Below are 16,908 nucleotides of genomic sequence, written 5' to 3'. Positions count from 1 at the left end.
GCACACAACAAGGAAAAGCAAGTGTTATGCCAAGTGGCAAAGCCACTTGGCAGGTTAGAAAAGAAATGGTATGTTGAGCAGATATGATCAACTCTGCCGAGCTGATCTACTCTCAACCCAAGTCCCAAGCCAGACTACACACACACACAGCCAAACAGCTCACCAGGCAGTGTGCATGCCCAACAGCACACACAGGCCAGTGAGTCATCACATGCTTGCCAGGCCAAGCTGTCGACCAGGAGGGCAAAGAAGGGGAGGTATAAAAACCTCCACAGTAAACCCTAGCTTCATCCATCGACAAGCAACTTGGTAAGCCACCAGATAGCAAGAACACAAGAACAGGAAGAACAGCACTGTTGTTCAACCTGTCCAAAATCACCACAGAAACAACTCAAGCATCACAGGCTTGCAAGGAGGAGCAGGGCAAGCATAAGATCAACATAGAAACAATCCTCTACAACAACAAAACCATCTAGGAGCTGGAGTGAGGTATAAACAAGATCAACCTGAGCAAAACCTTGGTTTGCTCATAAATAAGCATCTGCATATGTCACAACAGCCAAAATGGGTAGAATACCCAGTTTGTATCATCATCTGGCTACTAAGGCATTTGGTGCAAGCAAACTGATGATCAGCCAGAAGGAAAACACCAAGGGAACATTGGTATGTCAGTATGGTGACACTACCAGAGAAATCCAACATGGATTAATTCCTAACTAGCCATCCAAACTCACCTAGCACCATACAGCTAGTTATACCATCAGAATATAGACATTTAGATGTCTATTTTGTTTTCAACATCAAAAGCTACTGGTAATCCAGTCATGGATCAACCAGATAGCATGAGAGAGTCACAACAACAGCCACAGTAAAGGGGAGCCACCCTTGGACAGCACAAAGGCTGTCAGGGCTACCTCAAACCCCATCAGAACACTCACTAAGACACTGCATCATAACCCAAGAGGGTTCAGCATGAGCTAGGTTACCCAATCAATGATTGGCATCCCTCTAGCTACATCACATCCATCCATGAGATCATTACTGCTCAGCAGTTCATCTCAGTTATCTATTCAATTAAGTTAAACTACACAGATAAATGAGATGCATAATTACACAGTGCACCAGACCCTTGCAAATGATCTAGATGATCACTGCAAGCAACATCAGGTGCTGGGGTAAGCAAGAGCATGCACTAGCACAGGCTTGAGTGCCACACAGGCCAAGTAAGAGCATCAGTGAAACACAAGCCATAAGACAGCAGAAAATCATCAAGCACTGAAGATCATATGATCATCAGGACCTAACAGAGCATGCAAATACATGCTAGAGCCAACCTAGCATCAATCCATGACGCATACAACTTACACAGCACCAATCCATCAACAGTTGCTTCACAGATAATCACATAAATAATTTATGATTGTATCCAGAAGCACATCAAATATTTGATGAACCACTGGATCATAATACACAAGCAAAGCACATATCAATTCATCTCTGAATAACCATGATAAGACCACAGTAATGCTCAATTGAGCATAATCATGAATTAAGCACAAGTATTAGCACACAATGGCTCTGGCACTTGCAAAAAATTGCAAGAACTACACACTGTAATCAAGCCAGAGCAAAATACATGAATACACTTGAGTATCGGGCAAGCTTATTAACAAGAACAGAGGCACAGAGATAGATTTAGACAAGAAAGGCAAGCATAGCAAGCATTTAGACTAGAAATTCCTGCATAGAGGCATGGCAGGGCTACACACAGCAGTAGCACACGCATGGCACAGCAGCATAGCACAGCAGCTCAGGAGCAGGCAAGCATGGCGCAGCAGCAGGGCACAGCAGCTCACGAGCAGGCTAGCAAAGCACAGCAGTAGAGTATCGGCATGGCGAGCATCTCTGCACAGAGAGACACGCCATGGCCAGAGCTAGAGGAGGTAGAAGAACATGCACAGGAGAGGGAAAGATGGGAGGCGCACTTACCCGGGGACGAGCAGACCGACGCAGCCATGGCGGCCACGGCGGCACACGCCGGAGCGCGGCGGCGCCAGGCCAAGCCAAGCCATGGCGGCGCCACAGCACCACCCGCACCACGGCGGCGAAGCCACGGCGGCACCAACACGTCTGGGGCGACCGCCAACACGAATCGCCGGCGAGGACCATAACCCTAGCACCAGAGAGGGTCGGGGATGAGCGCAGCAGGACGCCCGCATCAAATCGACGCGGGCAGATCGACGCGCCGTCATGAGGCGAGTCGATTGCGCCCCACGGCGAGGGCCAAGTCCGGCGGAGCTCGCCGGAATCGAGCGGCGACGGCGGAGGCGACGCGGATCGCCAGAGAGGGGAATTAGGGTTAGGGTTTCGGACGCGCGCGAGAGAGAGAGAGAGAAGTGAGGCTGGTCGAGCTGGACCAGGTGGGTCGGTCGACCTAACCCACTGGGTTACACCGACAGGTGGGCCCAGGGTTAATTTGGTCTTTTTACAAATTCCTTTAAAAACACAAACTTTGACCTAATTTTATAAAATCATTATAGCTCTAAAAAAATAATTAAAAATATGAAAACCACTCAGTATTAAAAACTCTATCATAATAAAATATGAAATAGAATTTTTTAAGTTAAACAAGAATAAGTTCAAATATTATGATTTAAATAATCATTTAAATCACACATTTTATTTTCAATAATGAAAATAAGTCCATAAATTCTTTTGGACTTTAAAAACACCTTGACAACATTTCAAGGTTGTATTTTGCCCTAAATAGAGTATCCCTAAGTTATTCTTAGTATTAACCTCTCACATAAAATAATAACGACGTCGGAAGGGGGGAACAAACCCTAAAACTGGAATCATGCATCAATGCTTCTTTAACCATTGCCCTTATCGGACAATGATGCTATTTTTCAGCAACAGAGGACAAGGGTCAGTCCACACCATCCAACTGCAGCACTTTGCAGTGTTCAGGCAAGTTCATCACTTGCTCATGTCATTGGAGTATTTTTATCAAATTACTTGCCAAGTACTATGTTTATCACTATTGCATAAAAACCAAAACCACTATTTTCATAACTATGAATATGACTATGTGGTGGGCAATGGAACCATGGATTGTGTTGATATGGTGGAGGTTCCATTGCATGGGTTTATATCCATCTAGGATTAAACAACAAATGTCGTCTAGTGATTCTTGTGCCGTAATACCCGTGTTAACCATAAGATCTGGAGTGGGACGGAATAGTCAATTGTATTTCCACCTCTTGTACATCAACAGATGCGCTTACCGTAGCGGTTGTATCTTGCGGAGCAATTGGTGGGTGGGGAGCCCCTTCTAATTCCCCACGGTATAGCTGTTGCTTACCGTAGCGGTTGCTTCTTGCGGAACAATTGGTGGGTGGGGATCCCCTTCTAATTCCCCACGGTAATGTGGTCTATGATGGGTTGCAGCTGCCGGCGAAGGAGTTTGGTTTGATCCCAGACTGTGGTCGTGGTCGGGGTCCGTCCTTAAGTGGTGTAAGTGGACCGACGAGGACCCAGGGTCGGGGTTTGCAACAAAGGGTGGGTGTGCGAGGTAGCGGAGGAATATGATTGGCTATGACCTTATACCGGGCCTCACACCAAAGGAAATGTGGACGGGAAAGCTGCCCGGTTGGCACCAAGGTTAAGATCTCTTATGGGTAAAGCAACACACCTCTGCAGAGTGTAAAGAACCGTGACCTATCACTCCCTGTTCCGGGATATGGAACTGCGAACGCGGCCGGAAAGGAGCTCCATGAAGTTCTAGTAAACCGGTGAAGGCTGACTGATGTCTACTCACGCTTCTTTTCCTGTAGATAGTGTTGGGCCTCCAAGAGCAGAGGTTTGTAGAACAGCAGCAAGTTTTCCCTTAAGTGGATCACCCAAGGTTTATCGAACTCAGGGAGGAAGAGGTCAAAGATATCCCTCTCAAGCAACCCTACGATCACAATACAAGAAGTCTCTTGTGTCCCCAACACACCTAATACACTTGTCAGATGTATAGGTGCACTAGTTCGGCGAAGAGATAGTGAAATACAAGTTGTATGGATGTATATGGGTTGTAATAGCAATCTGAATAAAATATGGCAGCAAGCAAACATGCAACAAAACAGTAAACAAACGGAGATTCGATGTGTGGAAACAAGGCCTAGGGATCCTGCTTTCACTAGTGGACACTCTCAACATTGATCACATAATAAAACTACTCTACACTCTCTTGTTGGATGATGAACACCACTAATTGTGTAGGGCTACAAGAGCACCTCAATGCCGGAGTTAACAAGCTCCACAATATTCGATATTCATATTTAAATAACCTTAGAGTGCATGATAGATCAACACAATTATACCGAGTACTAACATAGCATGCACACCGTCACCGACAGACTATGAAAGGGGGAATAAATTGCATCAATACCATCATAGTAATAGTTAACTTCATAATCTACAAGAGATCACAATCATAGCATATGCCAAGTACTTCATGATGCACACACTGTCAACATTACATCATGGAGGAGGAATAGACTACTTTAATAACATCACTAGAGTAGCACATAGATGATATTCAACTAGATTACAAAGAGAGAGAGATGAACCACATAGCTACAGCGGAGCCCTCAGCCTCAGGGGTGAATTACTCCCTCCTCGTCATGGAGACAGCGATGGCGGTGAAGATGGCGGTGGAGACGGCGGTGGAGATGACTCCGGGGGCAATTCCCCGTCCCGGCAGGGTGCCGGAACAGAGACTTCTGTCCCCCGAATTGGAGTTTCGCGATGGCGGCGGCTCTGGAAGGTTTTCTTGGGTTTCGTCAATCCGTGTCGATGTTTTAGGTCAGGAGGCTTTAAATAGACGAAGAGGCGGAGTCGGAGGGGCTGCGGGGCAGCCACACAGTAGGGGGGCGCCCCCCCTGGGCCGCGTCGCCCACACGTGTGGGGCCCCCAGGGCACCCCTCTGGTCCCTCTCTGACTTTCTGGAAGCTTCCGGGAAAAATAAGATGTTGGGCGTTGATTTCGTCCGATTCCGAGAATATTTCCTTTGTAGGATTTCTGAAACCAAAAACAGCAGAAAACAGCAACTGGCACTTCGGCATCTCGTCAATAGGTTAGTTCCAGAAAACGCATCAAAATGATATAAAGTGTGAACAAAACATGCAGGTATTGTCATAAAACAAGCATGGAACATCAGAAATTATAGATACGTTGGAGACGTATCAGCATCCCCAAGCTTAGTTCCTACTCGTCCTCGAGTAGGTAAACGATAAAAGAATAATTTCTGAAGTGACATGCTACCAACATAATCTTGATCATACTATTGTAAAGCATATGAGATGAATGCAGCGATTCAAAGCAATGGTAAAGACGATGATTAAACAACTGAATCATATAGCAAAGACTTTTCATGAATAGTACTTTCAATACAAGCATCAATAAGTCTTGCATAAGAGTTAACTCATAAAGCAATAGATTCTAAATAAAGGCATTGACGCAACACAAAGGAAGATTAAGTTTCAGCGGTTGCTTTCAACTTTCAACATGCATATCTCATGGATAATTGTCAACATAAAGTAATATGATGAATGCAAATATGCAAGTATGTAAGAATCAATGCATAGTTAACACAAGTGTTTGCTTCTAAGATGGAAGGAAGTAGGTAGACTGACTCAACATAAAAGTAGAAGAAAGGCCCTTGAAAGAGGAAAGCATCGATTGCTATATTTGTGCTAGAGCTTTTATTTTGAAAACATAAAGAGAGCATAAAAGTAAATTTTGAGAGGTGTTTGTTGTTGTCAACGAATGGTAGCGGGTACTCTAACCCCCTTGCCAGACAAACCTTCAAAGAGCGGCTCCCATGAAACATTTTTATTTTTGGGTGGCACTCCTTCCAACCTTGCTTTCACAAACAATGGCTAACCGAATCCTCGGGTGCCTGCCAACAATCTCATACCATGAAGGAGTGCCTTTTTATTTTAGTTTTGTTTAGATGACACTCCTCCCCACCTTTGCTTTCTCAAGCCATGGCTAACCGAATCCTCGGGTGCCGTCCAACAATCACATACCATGGAGGAGTGTCTATTTTTGTAAAATTATGAAGGTTAATTAATTTGGGACTGGGAATCCCATTGCCAGCTCTTTTTGCAAAATTATTGAATAAGCGGATGAAGCCACTAGTCCATTGGTGAAAGTTGCCCAACAAGATTGAAAGATAAACACCACATACTTCCTCATGAGCTATAAAACATTGACACAAATCAGAGATGATAAATTTTGAAGTGTTTAAAGATAGCACTCAAGCAATTTACTTTGGAATGGCAGAGAAATACCATGTAGTAGGTAGGTATGGTGGACACAAATGGCATAGTTCTTGGCTCAAGGATTTTGGATGCACGAGAAGTAATCCCTCTCAATACAAGGCTTAGGCTAGCAAGGTTATTTGAAGCAAACACAAGTATGAACCGGTACAGCAAAACTCACATAAAAACATATTGCAAGCATTATAAGACTCTACACTGTCCTCCTTGTTGCTCAAACCCTTACCAGAAAATATCTAGACCTTAGAGAGACCAATCATGCAAACCAAATGTCAACAAGCTCTACGGTATTTCTTCATTAATAGGTGCAAAGTACATGATGCAAGAGCTTAAACATGATCTATTTGCGCACAACAATTGCCAAGTATCAAATTATTCAAGACATCATACCAATTACCACATGTAGCATTTTCTGTTTCCAACCATATAACAATGAACGAAGCAGTTTCAACCTTCGCCATGAACATTAAAAGCTAAGAACACATGTGTTCATATGAACCAGCGGAGCGTGTCTCTCTCCCACACAAGCATGAATTTATTCAAACAAAACAAAAACAAACAGACGCTCCAAGTAAAGTACATAGGATGTGACGGAATAAAAATATAGTTTCACTAGAGGAACCTGATAATGTTGATGAAGAAGGGGATGCCTTGGGAATCCCCAAGCTTAGATGCTTGAGTCTTCTTGAAATATGCAGGGATGAACCACTAGGGCATCCCCAAGCTTAGACCTTTCACTCTTCTTAATCATATATCATCCTCCTCTCTTGACCCTTGAAAACTTCCTCCACACCAAACTCAAAACAACTCATTAGAGGGTTAGTGCATAATCAAAATTCACATGTTCAGAGGTGACACAATCATTCTTAACACTTCTAGACATTTCACAAAGCTACTGGAAGTTAATGGAACAAAGAAATCCATCCAACACAGCAAAAGAGGCAATGCGAAATAAAAGGCAGAATCTGTCAAAACAGAACAGTCCGTAAAGACGAATTTTTTAGAGGCACCAGACTTGCTCAGATGAAAATGCTCAAATTGAATGAAAGTTGCGTACATATCTGAGGATCACGCACGTAAATTGGCAGATTTTTCGGAGTTACCTACAGAGAATTCAACACAAATTCGTGACAGCAAGAAATCTGTTTCTGCGCAGTAATCCAAATCTAGTATCAACCTTTCTATCAAAGACTTTACTTGGCACAACAATGCAATAAAGTAAGATAAGGAGAGGTTGCTACAGTAGTAACAACTTCCAAGACACAAATATAAAACAAAAGTACTGTAGCAAAATAACACATGGGTTATCTCCCAAGAAGTTCTTTCTTTATAGCCATTAAGATGGGCTCAGCGATTTTAATGATGCACTCGCAAGAAATAAGAGTTGAAGCAAAAGAGAGCATCAAGAAGCAAATTGAAAACAAATTTAAGTCTAACCCACTTCCTATGCGAAGGAATCTTGTACACAAATGAATTCATGAAGAACAAAGTGACAAGCATAGGAAGATAAAACACGAGTAACTTCAAGATTCTCAACATAAAGAGGGGAAACTTAATATTATTAAGATGCATATAACCATGTTTCCCTTTCTCATAATAACTTTCAGTAGCATCATTGATGAAATCCACAATATACCCATCACTTAAAACATTCTTATCATGGTTCATATGCATAGAAGTATCATTAATTTTGGCATAAGAAGAGTTTTTCTCATTAATAGTGATTGGAGCAAGATTATTATCAAGAATTTGAACATGGTAAACAAGTTGCATATTAAGGGAATTGTTTTTGGCAATCCAATCATAACTATGACAAGTTTCATAAGGATAGTTATAACCTATATCATAGCATTCTTTATAATAATCATCGAAGGTCGGAGGCATAATGTCATCATAAGAAATAGAGTAGTTATCTTTCACAGTAGGTTCATCTGTGACCATACCATCATTGTTACTAGAAGGAGATGTATCAAACATATAATGATCAGTAGCAAAAGGATTTTCAAACACCTCATCCCCAAGCTTAGAGCTTTCTATATCATTATGGGAGGAAGCATGGATAGTACTGATACTATGGCAATTATTATCATCATCATTTTCAGAATTAGTTTCCCAGAGATTTTTAATATCAAAAGTAGTGTGCTCTTCTAAATCATGATCACTAATGTATGTAAAGGGCATAGGAAGATCATTGTGTTCAGATTCATTATCATAATAGTCATTAGGAGCAACATACTTACGGTTACCTATCGTTATCTCATTCACGCGGGGATATGACGTTACCTCTTTCTCTTTATTCTCCTTCTTCTTCTTCTTCGTTCCCTTCTTCTTCTTCTTCTTTTCCTTCTCCTCGTTCCCTTCTTTAGGAGGAAGAAGCTTGAAGGGAGGCTTGTCCGCATAACCTGATTTACTTTCAGAAACGATAGAAGAAACTCGGGAGGATTCCTCCTTTTCATTAATAAGTTCAAAACACACAGCGGTCCTATCATATTTTGGCAAGGTGTCATCTTCTAAAATATTTTGTATGTAAGTATTTGTATGGCTATTATCAATGCAATAAGAAAAACACCCATGCAGGACATCATCAATATCAAGATCACTCATATGTAACAAAGAGATTTTTCTTGATAGCTCTTCACACCACAAAAATAAAGTAAGTTCATCATGCTGATTAGGAGTAATTTCATCATCACAATACAAATTTGCAGCACTCATGGGGTTCAAATTATCATTGGAGGAGCATTGAAAATTAAAATGACCCACTCTATGGCAAACTTCACAAATAAAAGAATAGTGGGCATAAACTCTTTTACCAAGATCATCTAGAGCCCTAGACCACTTTCTAGTTTTTTCATTAATATGATGGATACAATATTCATCTTTGATTTGATTAATTCCACAGGGTCTATGCATTCCACAAAAATTAACATGCTTATAGGAAATAGCATTCTTAGGAGTTTGAGCATGTTTATTGCAATCATTAACAACAATTTCATCCTTCGTGCAAGCCTCTTTAAAAGGTTCATGATACTTATCAAAATTCTTTTTAGGCAATTCAAAATGAGAGGCAAAAGCTTTATAAAGATTTGCAGCAACTTGAGAGTCAAGACCATAAGTAGCACTCATATTTCGGAATTTACTAGTATCCATAAAAGTTTCAATGCATTCATAATCATAATTTATACCTGACTCTTTACCTTTGTTGTTCTCCCATCCTTCAGCGTTCTCCTCAATCCGATCAAGAAGATCCCACCTAGCTTCAACCTCCTTGCTTGTGAAAGATCCCTCCGAACAGGCATCTAGATAGTCCTTATGATGTCCTGAAAGCCTTGCATAAAAATTATTAATAATAACATTACGGGGGAGCTCATGAATGGGACATTTGAGCATTAGTGACTTCAATCTCCCCCATGCTTGAGAAATACTCTCTCCATCACGAGGATAAAAGTTATAAATGTAATTTCTATCAATATGCACTTCATGAGGAGGATAAAATTTAGAATAAAAGAGAGATACAATTTCCTCCCAACCGAGAGAATGACTATTCTTCAACAATTTATACCAATGTGCCGCTTTACCAGCCAGCGAAATAGAGAATAGTTTCTTCCTCACTTCATCCATAGAGATACCTGCACACTTGAATAACCCGCATAATTCATGCAAAAATAGTAAATGATCTCCAGGATGGACAGTTCCATCCCCTTCATAGCGGTTATCCATAACACGTTCAATAATTTTCATGGGTATCTCGAAAGCAGTACTTGCAGTTGGTGGATTTAAAATATCACAAGCATCATTAGAGTTATCGCATATGGGAGATAAAGTATTATCAGAGCAAATTTTCTCCCCTAAAGGTGGGAAGCTAAAAAGATCATAAAAACTAGCTTCCCCAAGCTTTGACTTCTCCATAACATTAGCAGTGATTGCGTTCATACTAATAACATTGCTACTAGCATGCAAATGAGGTTCCATAGGTTCTTTAATTTTCGCATCACACAATTCATGTCTTAACTTAGGAAATAAATTAAAAAGCTCATAGTTGTTTTCCATTATGCCTTACTAGTGTAAAACAAGAAACAAAAAGATGCAATTGCAGGATCTAAAGGAAATAGCTTCGAGCACTTACAACGGCACCGGAAAATAGCTTAGTAGCCGAGATCCGGAGTGTGAGTGCCTTTTACCTTTCGTCCCCGGCAACGGCGCCAGAAAATAGCTTGATGTCTACTCACGCTTCTTTTCCTGTAGACAGTGTTGGGCCTCCAAGAGCAGAGGTTTGTAGAACAGCAGCAAGTTTTCCCTTAAGTGGATCACCCAAGGTTTATCGAACTCAGGGAGGAAGAGGTCAAAGATATCCCTCTCAAGCAACCCTGCGATCACAATACAAGAAGTCTCTTGTGTCCCCAACACACCTAATACACTTGTCAGATGTATAGGTGCACTAGTTCGGCGAAGAGATAGTGAAATACAAGTTGTATGGATGTATATGGGTTGTAACAGCAATCTGAATAAAATATGGCAGCAAGCAAACATGCAACAAAACAGTAAACAAACGGAGATTCGATGTGTGGAAACAAGGCCTAAGGATCCTGCTTTCACTAGTGGACACTCTCAACATTGATCACATAATAAAACTACTCTACACTCTCTTGTTGGATGATGAACATCACTAATTGTGCAGGGCTACAAGAGCACCTCAATGCCGGAGTTAACAAGCTCCATAATATTCGATATTCATATTTAAATAACCTTAGAGTGCATGATAGATCAACACAATTATACCGAGTACTAACATAGCATGCACACCGTCACCGACAGACTATGAAAGGGGGAATAAATTGCATCAATACCATCATAGTAATAGTTAACTTCATAATCTACAAGAGATCACAATCATAGCATATGCCAAGTACTTCATGATGCACACACTGTCAACATTACATCATGGAGGAGGAATAGACTACTTTAATAACATCACTAGAGTAGCACATAGATGATATTCAACTAGATCACAAAGAGAGAGAGATGAACCACATAGCTACAGCGGAGCCCTCAGCCCCAGGGGTGAATTACTCCCTCCTCATCATGGAGACAGCGATGGCGGTGAAGATGGCGGTGGAGACGGCGGTGGAGATGACTCCGGGGGCAATTCCCCGTCCCGGCAGGGTGCCGGAACAGAGACTTCTGTCCCCCGAATTGGAGTTTCGCGATGGCGGCGGCTCTGGAAGGTTTTCTCGGGTTTCGTCAATCCGTGTCGATGTTTTAGGTCAGGAGGCTTTAAATAGGCGAAGAGGCGGAGTCGGAGGGGCTGCGGGGCAGCCACACAGTAGGGGGCGCGCCCCCCTGGGCCGCGCCGCCCACACGTGTGGGGCCCCCAGGGCACCCCTCTGGTCCCTCTCTGACTTTCTGGAAGCTTCCGGGGAAAATAAGATGTTGGGCGTTGATTTCGTCCGATTCCGAGAATATTTCCTTTGTAGGATTTCTGAAACCAAAAACAGCAGAAAACAGCAACTGGCACTTCGGCATCTCGTCAATAGGTTAGTTCCGAAAAACGCATCAAAACGATATAAAGTGTGAACAAAACATGCAGGTATTGTCATAAAAGAAGCATGGAACATCAGAAATATAGATGCATTGGAGACGTATCACTGACGAACATAGTTCTTTGAAATAAAAGCAACCTCTTGAAGAAATGTTTATCAAAACTTGCATTGGTATTAGACTTTCTGGTCTAAGATCGTAGCTAGTGCATTAAACACCTCTTTTCTATAATGAACTGGTTGAGTACGCTCGTACTCATACCACTCTTAAACCTCCTGCTAAGATTGTCTGAACCATCTGGAGGAGGACAACGACAACCCTGAAGGAGCCGACATCATCGGCTATGAAGAACCAGACCTCTCTGGAGGTGTCGAAGGTGTAGACTACCTTATAGTCTACGGAACCGGGGAGGGTTCCGGAGGAGAGCAAGCTTAGACCGTTAAGTAGTAGTAGTAACCGAGCAGTACGAACTCTTAGTACTTTACTGCTCGAGGGAATAAATGTATAACTTAGTAAGACTCATGTATTATAAGTTAAGTTGGGTTCGCCTCGAACCCAGGAGTATCCCTCTTAGGACCCAAGAGGAGCTCCGAGATGATATGTACATTATGCTTGTAATAATAAATGAATGAGTTATGGACCTGCTATGTTCTGTTGTACTACTCTGAGGGATGTAATATTTGCGCAACGGTACTTCGTGAATGTTATATCAACGACTGACATACTACAACATGCAGTGGTATGCAGGGTCACCACACATAGCTACCGGTAGAGCCCTCAGCCTCGGGGGAGAACTACTCCCTCCTCATCATGGGAGACAGCAACGGCGATGAAGATGGCGGTGGTGTCGATGGAGATGACTCCGGGGGCAATTCCCCGTCCCGGCGGCGTGCCGGAACAGAGATTCTGTCCCCCGAAACGGAGTTTCATGATGGCGGCGGCGCCCCTGGAGTCTTTCTGGAGTTTCGTCAATTGGTGTAGGGTTTTCACGTCACGAGGGGTTATATAGGCGAAGAGGCGGAGTCGGAGGAGCCAGGGGGCTCCCTCCCCATAGGCTGGCGCGGCCAGGGGGCCACCCGCGCCGCCATATGGTGTGGGTCCCCTGCTGCCCTTCCTTGACTCCTCTTTAGTGTTCCAGGTCCGTCTCGGTGAAATAAGATGTTTGGCTTTTGTTTCGTCGAATTCCGAGAATATTGCCCAAACAGCCTTTCTGGAACCAAAAACAGCAGAAAACAGGAACTGACACTTCGGCATCTTGTTAATAGGTTAGTTCCGGAAAATGCATAAAAATGATATAAAGTGTGTATAAAACATGTAGGTATTGTCATAAAACTAGCATGGAACATCAGAAATTATAGATACGTTTGAGACGTATCACGTCCGAAGATGACGAATCGGAAAAATCCGACAACTCTATCTATTGTCAAAACATCAAACAACAATCAAACAACAATCAAACAACAATTAAACAACAATTAAACAACATTAAGGAAACAAAAAAAAGAAAAAAAACAACTTACCAAGGCCGACGGCGGGGCGAAGGCGAGGTCGGGCGGCGGACGTCGACGCGGCGGGGAGGGACTCGGGGACGGGCTTGAGGCGGGGAGGCGGCGGCGGGGCGGCAGCGGGAGGCGGAGACGGGCCGGAGGCGGGGACGCGGGGACAGAGCTCGAGGCGGGGCGGCGGACGGCGAGCTCGGGAGGCGGGGACGGGCTCGGGAGGCGGGCTCGGGACGGCTGGGCAGCAGCGGGAGGCGGGGCGGACGGGGCGGACGAGGGAGCTCCGGAGGCGGCGCGGTGGGGAGGCGAGGACGGGCGGGGCGCAGCGAGCTCGGGGTGGCGTGCGGCGGGGCAGGGGCGGAGGAGGAGGTCGGCGACGCGGCGGGGAGGCGGGCCGGCGGCGGTGGCGGCCGAATCGGGCGGCCGGCGCCGGCGGATCGAGGGGCGGAGGAGGAGGAAGGAGGAGGCGGGAGGAAATTTCCTCCCCGTGCGTGCGTTGACCGTGTGAGGGCTTCGGCCTGGGAAATTGCCTGCAACCCTCACTGCTGCAGGTTGGCATCGAACTTGAGGGTTCCGCCTGCAAAAAAATTTGAGGGTTTACAGTTTTGAGGGCTTTGATCTGCGCTCGTTTTTCTACTCAGCCCTCAAACTGGCAGTTATTTTGAGGGTTTGACCAGTTTGAGGGATTTGTTAAACATGCTCTGAGCTTCCACATTCCAGGTATTACACTCATATAACCATGTGATTTTAAGTCGCCATCTGCGAATAGAGGAAATTACTGCAATTCGCAATCGTAACCGTATGAATCACAGCTTCTTGATTTTACCTAATGGGATGATTCCGACACATGTGCTCAAGAAACAGAGGTTTTTCTTTTTCTTTTTTGGAAGTAACAACTTCATCTCTGTGAATGGTTTTGTCAGGCAAGTGTGCCAACCACACTTCTACCGTAGCGGATTTGTGGTTGGCAAAACGCATCGCTCGTCGACGAGGAAGGTTCGCTCCGCCGCAGATAAAGGAAGCAACCGCCGGTTGCAGCCAGCCAGGCAGCCACGACCACGAGGCGGCGGCGAGACGCATCAACCCGATGGAGAGCAAAGTCTGACCATTCCCGCGTGGATCGATTTCTTCCTTTAATTCAATGAAACCGTCACCCAGTCTCTTTTCAACTTTCAACGACGACGCCGACGCGTCTAAGCAACCGAACGGCATAGCCGGTAAGTGTCTATAAGTAGAGACGCTCGATGACGATGATGCAGCAACTCCATCGCCCGTTGCATCCACACCTTTTGCTAGTTGCTTCATCTGCTTCCTTCCGCTAGCATCAGTTGCGGCACAACTCGGAACTCAGGAGAACAGAGCATTTCCCGGCACAGATTCTCTCCTAGCTCTTCCTGCAATTCCAGCATGAGCTACCAGCAGGGTAAGTACCAATTCCATTTCGATGATCGGGTCCAATTCATTCTCTCTTTCCTATTATTCGTCGAAATCAACTGCTAGCTAAAGTGAGGCCTGACTGATTCTTGAAACCTGACCTCATCGTTGTTCTTCTTCCGGTTGTGTAGGCTATCCACCTCCGGGCACCGCAGCGTACCCTCCGCCGGGCCAGCAGCAGGCCTACGTCGCGCCGCCGCCGGTCGCCTACCAGCAGGACCAGCAGTACCCTCCTACCGGCGCCGACACCACGAGCCGCGGCGGCCACGGCAACGGCGGCGATGGCTTCTTGAAAGGATGGTAAGAAGAAAATTCCCTTCTGAATTCTCGCTGAGTTCAGACATAAGAGCTTCCATCTCGTCGTCCTCGTGGACATGTTTGTGCTGACAACCTGCTTTTTTTTTTCTTTCTTGCAGCTGCGCGGCGCTCTGCTGCTGCTGCCTCCTCGACGCCTGCTTCTGATCATCGAGTCTGCCTCATGCTGCTCCTCCGTCACGATCGAGCCATATGATCGTCATGGACTCATGGTCATGGTCATCGGATGATGATTTGGTGCCAAACGTCATGAAAAATAATAACTAGGCCATGTAGAGTGCACGCGTTATTATTGGTTTCCCGTATGATTGCAAATAAACATGCGAGACTGATATAGTTGCCTTCTCTTGCTGTTATTATTTTTCACCCGTCTTACTGAAATTTCACAATAATTCTAGTGAGTTTGGTACTTTTAACCTGATGTGTCCTTGATCTAAGGTGTCAAGTGGGATCACACCAAAATCCTACTTCTAATTCATTTTACGTACTACCATTTTGAGTGTAAATTTTGCCGCTAAATTTACACTAGAAATCGCAATATGAATTGAAAGCGAGACTTTGTCTTGTGTATATTCTAGGTTGATCGATCTCGCTAAGCCAGCAGTCCTAATTGAAGAGTACTGAAAACAATCCTTTTCCTCTCCATTATGGCTGTGGCGGTTGCTAGGGTCCTCTCCCTCTCCTGCTGCTCACAGCTTCTGAGAGAGTGATGTGTCTCTTTGGTGTCCAAACTAGACCCTACCAGATAGTAGCGGGTAAGAGTTGGCTTGGCAAATTTTTGGCCGAATAATACTCCACCTACACTTGGTCAAATAGTTGGCAAAAATCTATGAGAAATCGTTTGGTATCCATCATTTGAGCTTGAAATCCTGAAATTCATTTTGGAATTTTATAGGTGGGCTGTTTGGTTGCCACAGAATTGGGCGATATTTCATTTAGAAAATCCAGCAAAATAGCGCCATGGGTAAACACGATTCCAAGCTGAAACCTGTCATTTGCGTTTCTCCATGGAAGCTATTTACAAATTCAATATTGAATTCTACTGTCATTTGCAATTCCTGTGACAACCAAACAAGTGTTCATTTCTGAAATTACGATGTAAATGAAATAAATACATGTATTCATTTCAAAATGCTACAAATGTAAGAAAAGCCTGGCTTCCAAACCACTTCAGAGAAACTGGTCAAATATTTGGCAAGGATCTATGAGAGAAATGGTGGATGTCCATTAACGACCAAAGTTTTGATGACAGACCAAACAGACTAATGTTGAAAGGGCAGATTTTTCAGCGTGGCTAGCTTAGTCACCAACCGAACATAAGCTGAATCACATCTCTTCTTCATCCTCAGCCACAAATCATCTTTTCTTCATCCTCGGTGGCTACATTATCTACCGATGGTGGCTGGATTCATCTCTTCTTCATCCTCGGTGGATCTGGCTGGCAGCTGTATATTTTGACTTCTCAACGTTCTGTTCAACGAGTGGAATAATCCACAAAAGATTCATTATCAACCGGGTCATGGTGTGGAACCGGACTATTAGTAGCTACAGAAAAACGACTCCAGTTCAAACCTCAGAAAAGAGTCCTGTTTCAGTCTCGCCAAGGACCGAAACCTGGACCATACAGATAGTACCAGAAAGGCGCCAACACTTGCTAAGATTCCACCTAAATCCCTTGATAGACTGGCTGATCAGCAAGAAAATCATTTTCTTGTTTCTCTAGCACACTGGCCGCAATAGGGTGTAAGTGGGATCCCACCTAAATCCCACTTGTAGTGTATTTTGTTTTT

General features: G+C 44.1%; 1 protein-coding gene across 1 annotated transcript; it reads left to right on the top strand.

The window, feature by feature from the left end:
- The first annotated feature begins 14,607 nt into the window (after positions 1 to 14,607).
- On the top strand, positions 14,608 to 15,463 carry LOC127314584 (uncharacterized). The gene is made up of 3 exons (XM_051345085.2): positions 14,608 to 14,792; positions 14,935 to 15,103; positions 15,220 to 15,463. The coding sequence occupies exons 1-3, from the start codon at positions 14,777 to 14,779 to the stop codon at positions 15,263 to 15,265; spliced, it is 231 nt and encodes a 76-aa protein (XP_051201045.1). The 5' UTR covers positions 14,608 to 14,776; the 3' UTR covers positions 15,266 to 15,463.
- Positions 15,464 to 16,908: the final 1,445 nt, after the last annotated feature.

This window comes from Lolium perenne, chromosome 7 (genome assembly GCF_019359855.2).
Source record: "Lolium perenne isolate Kyuss_39 chromosome 7, Kyuss_2.0, whole genome shotgun sequence".
Classification (NCBI taxonomy): domain Eukaryota; kingdom Viridiplantae; phylum Streptophyta; class Magnoliopsida; order Poales; family Poaceae; genus Lolium; species Lolium perenne.
Note: the sequence above shows the minus strand (reverse complement) of the source record. Positions and strands in the feature narration are given on the sequence as shown.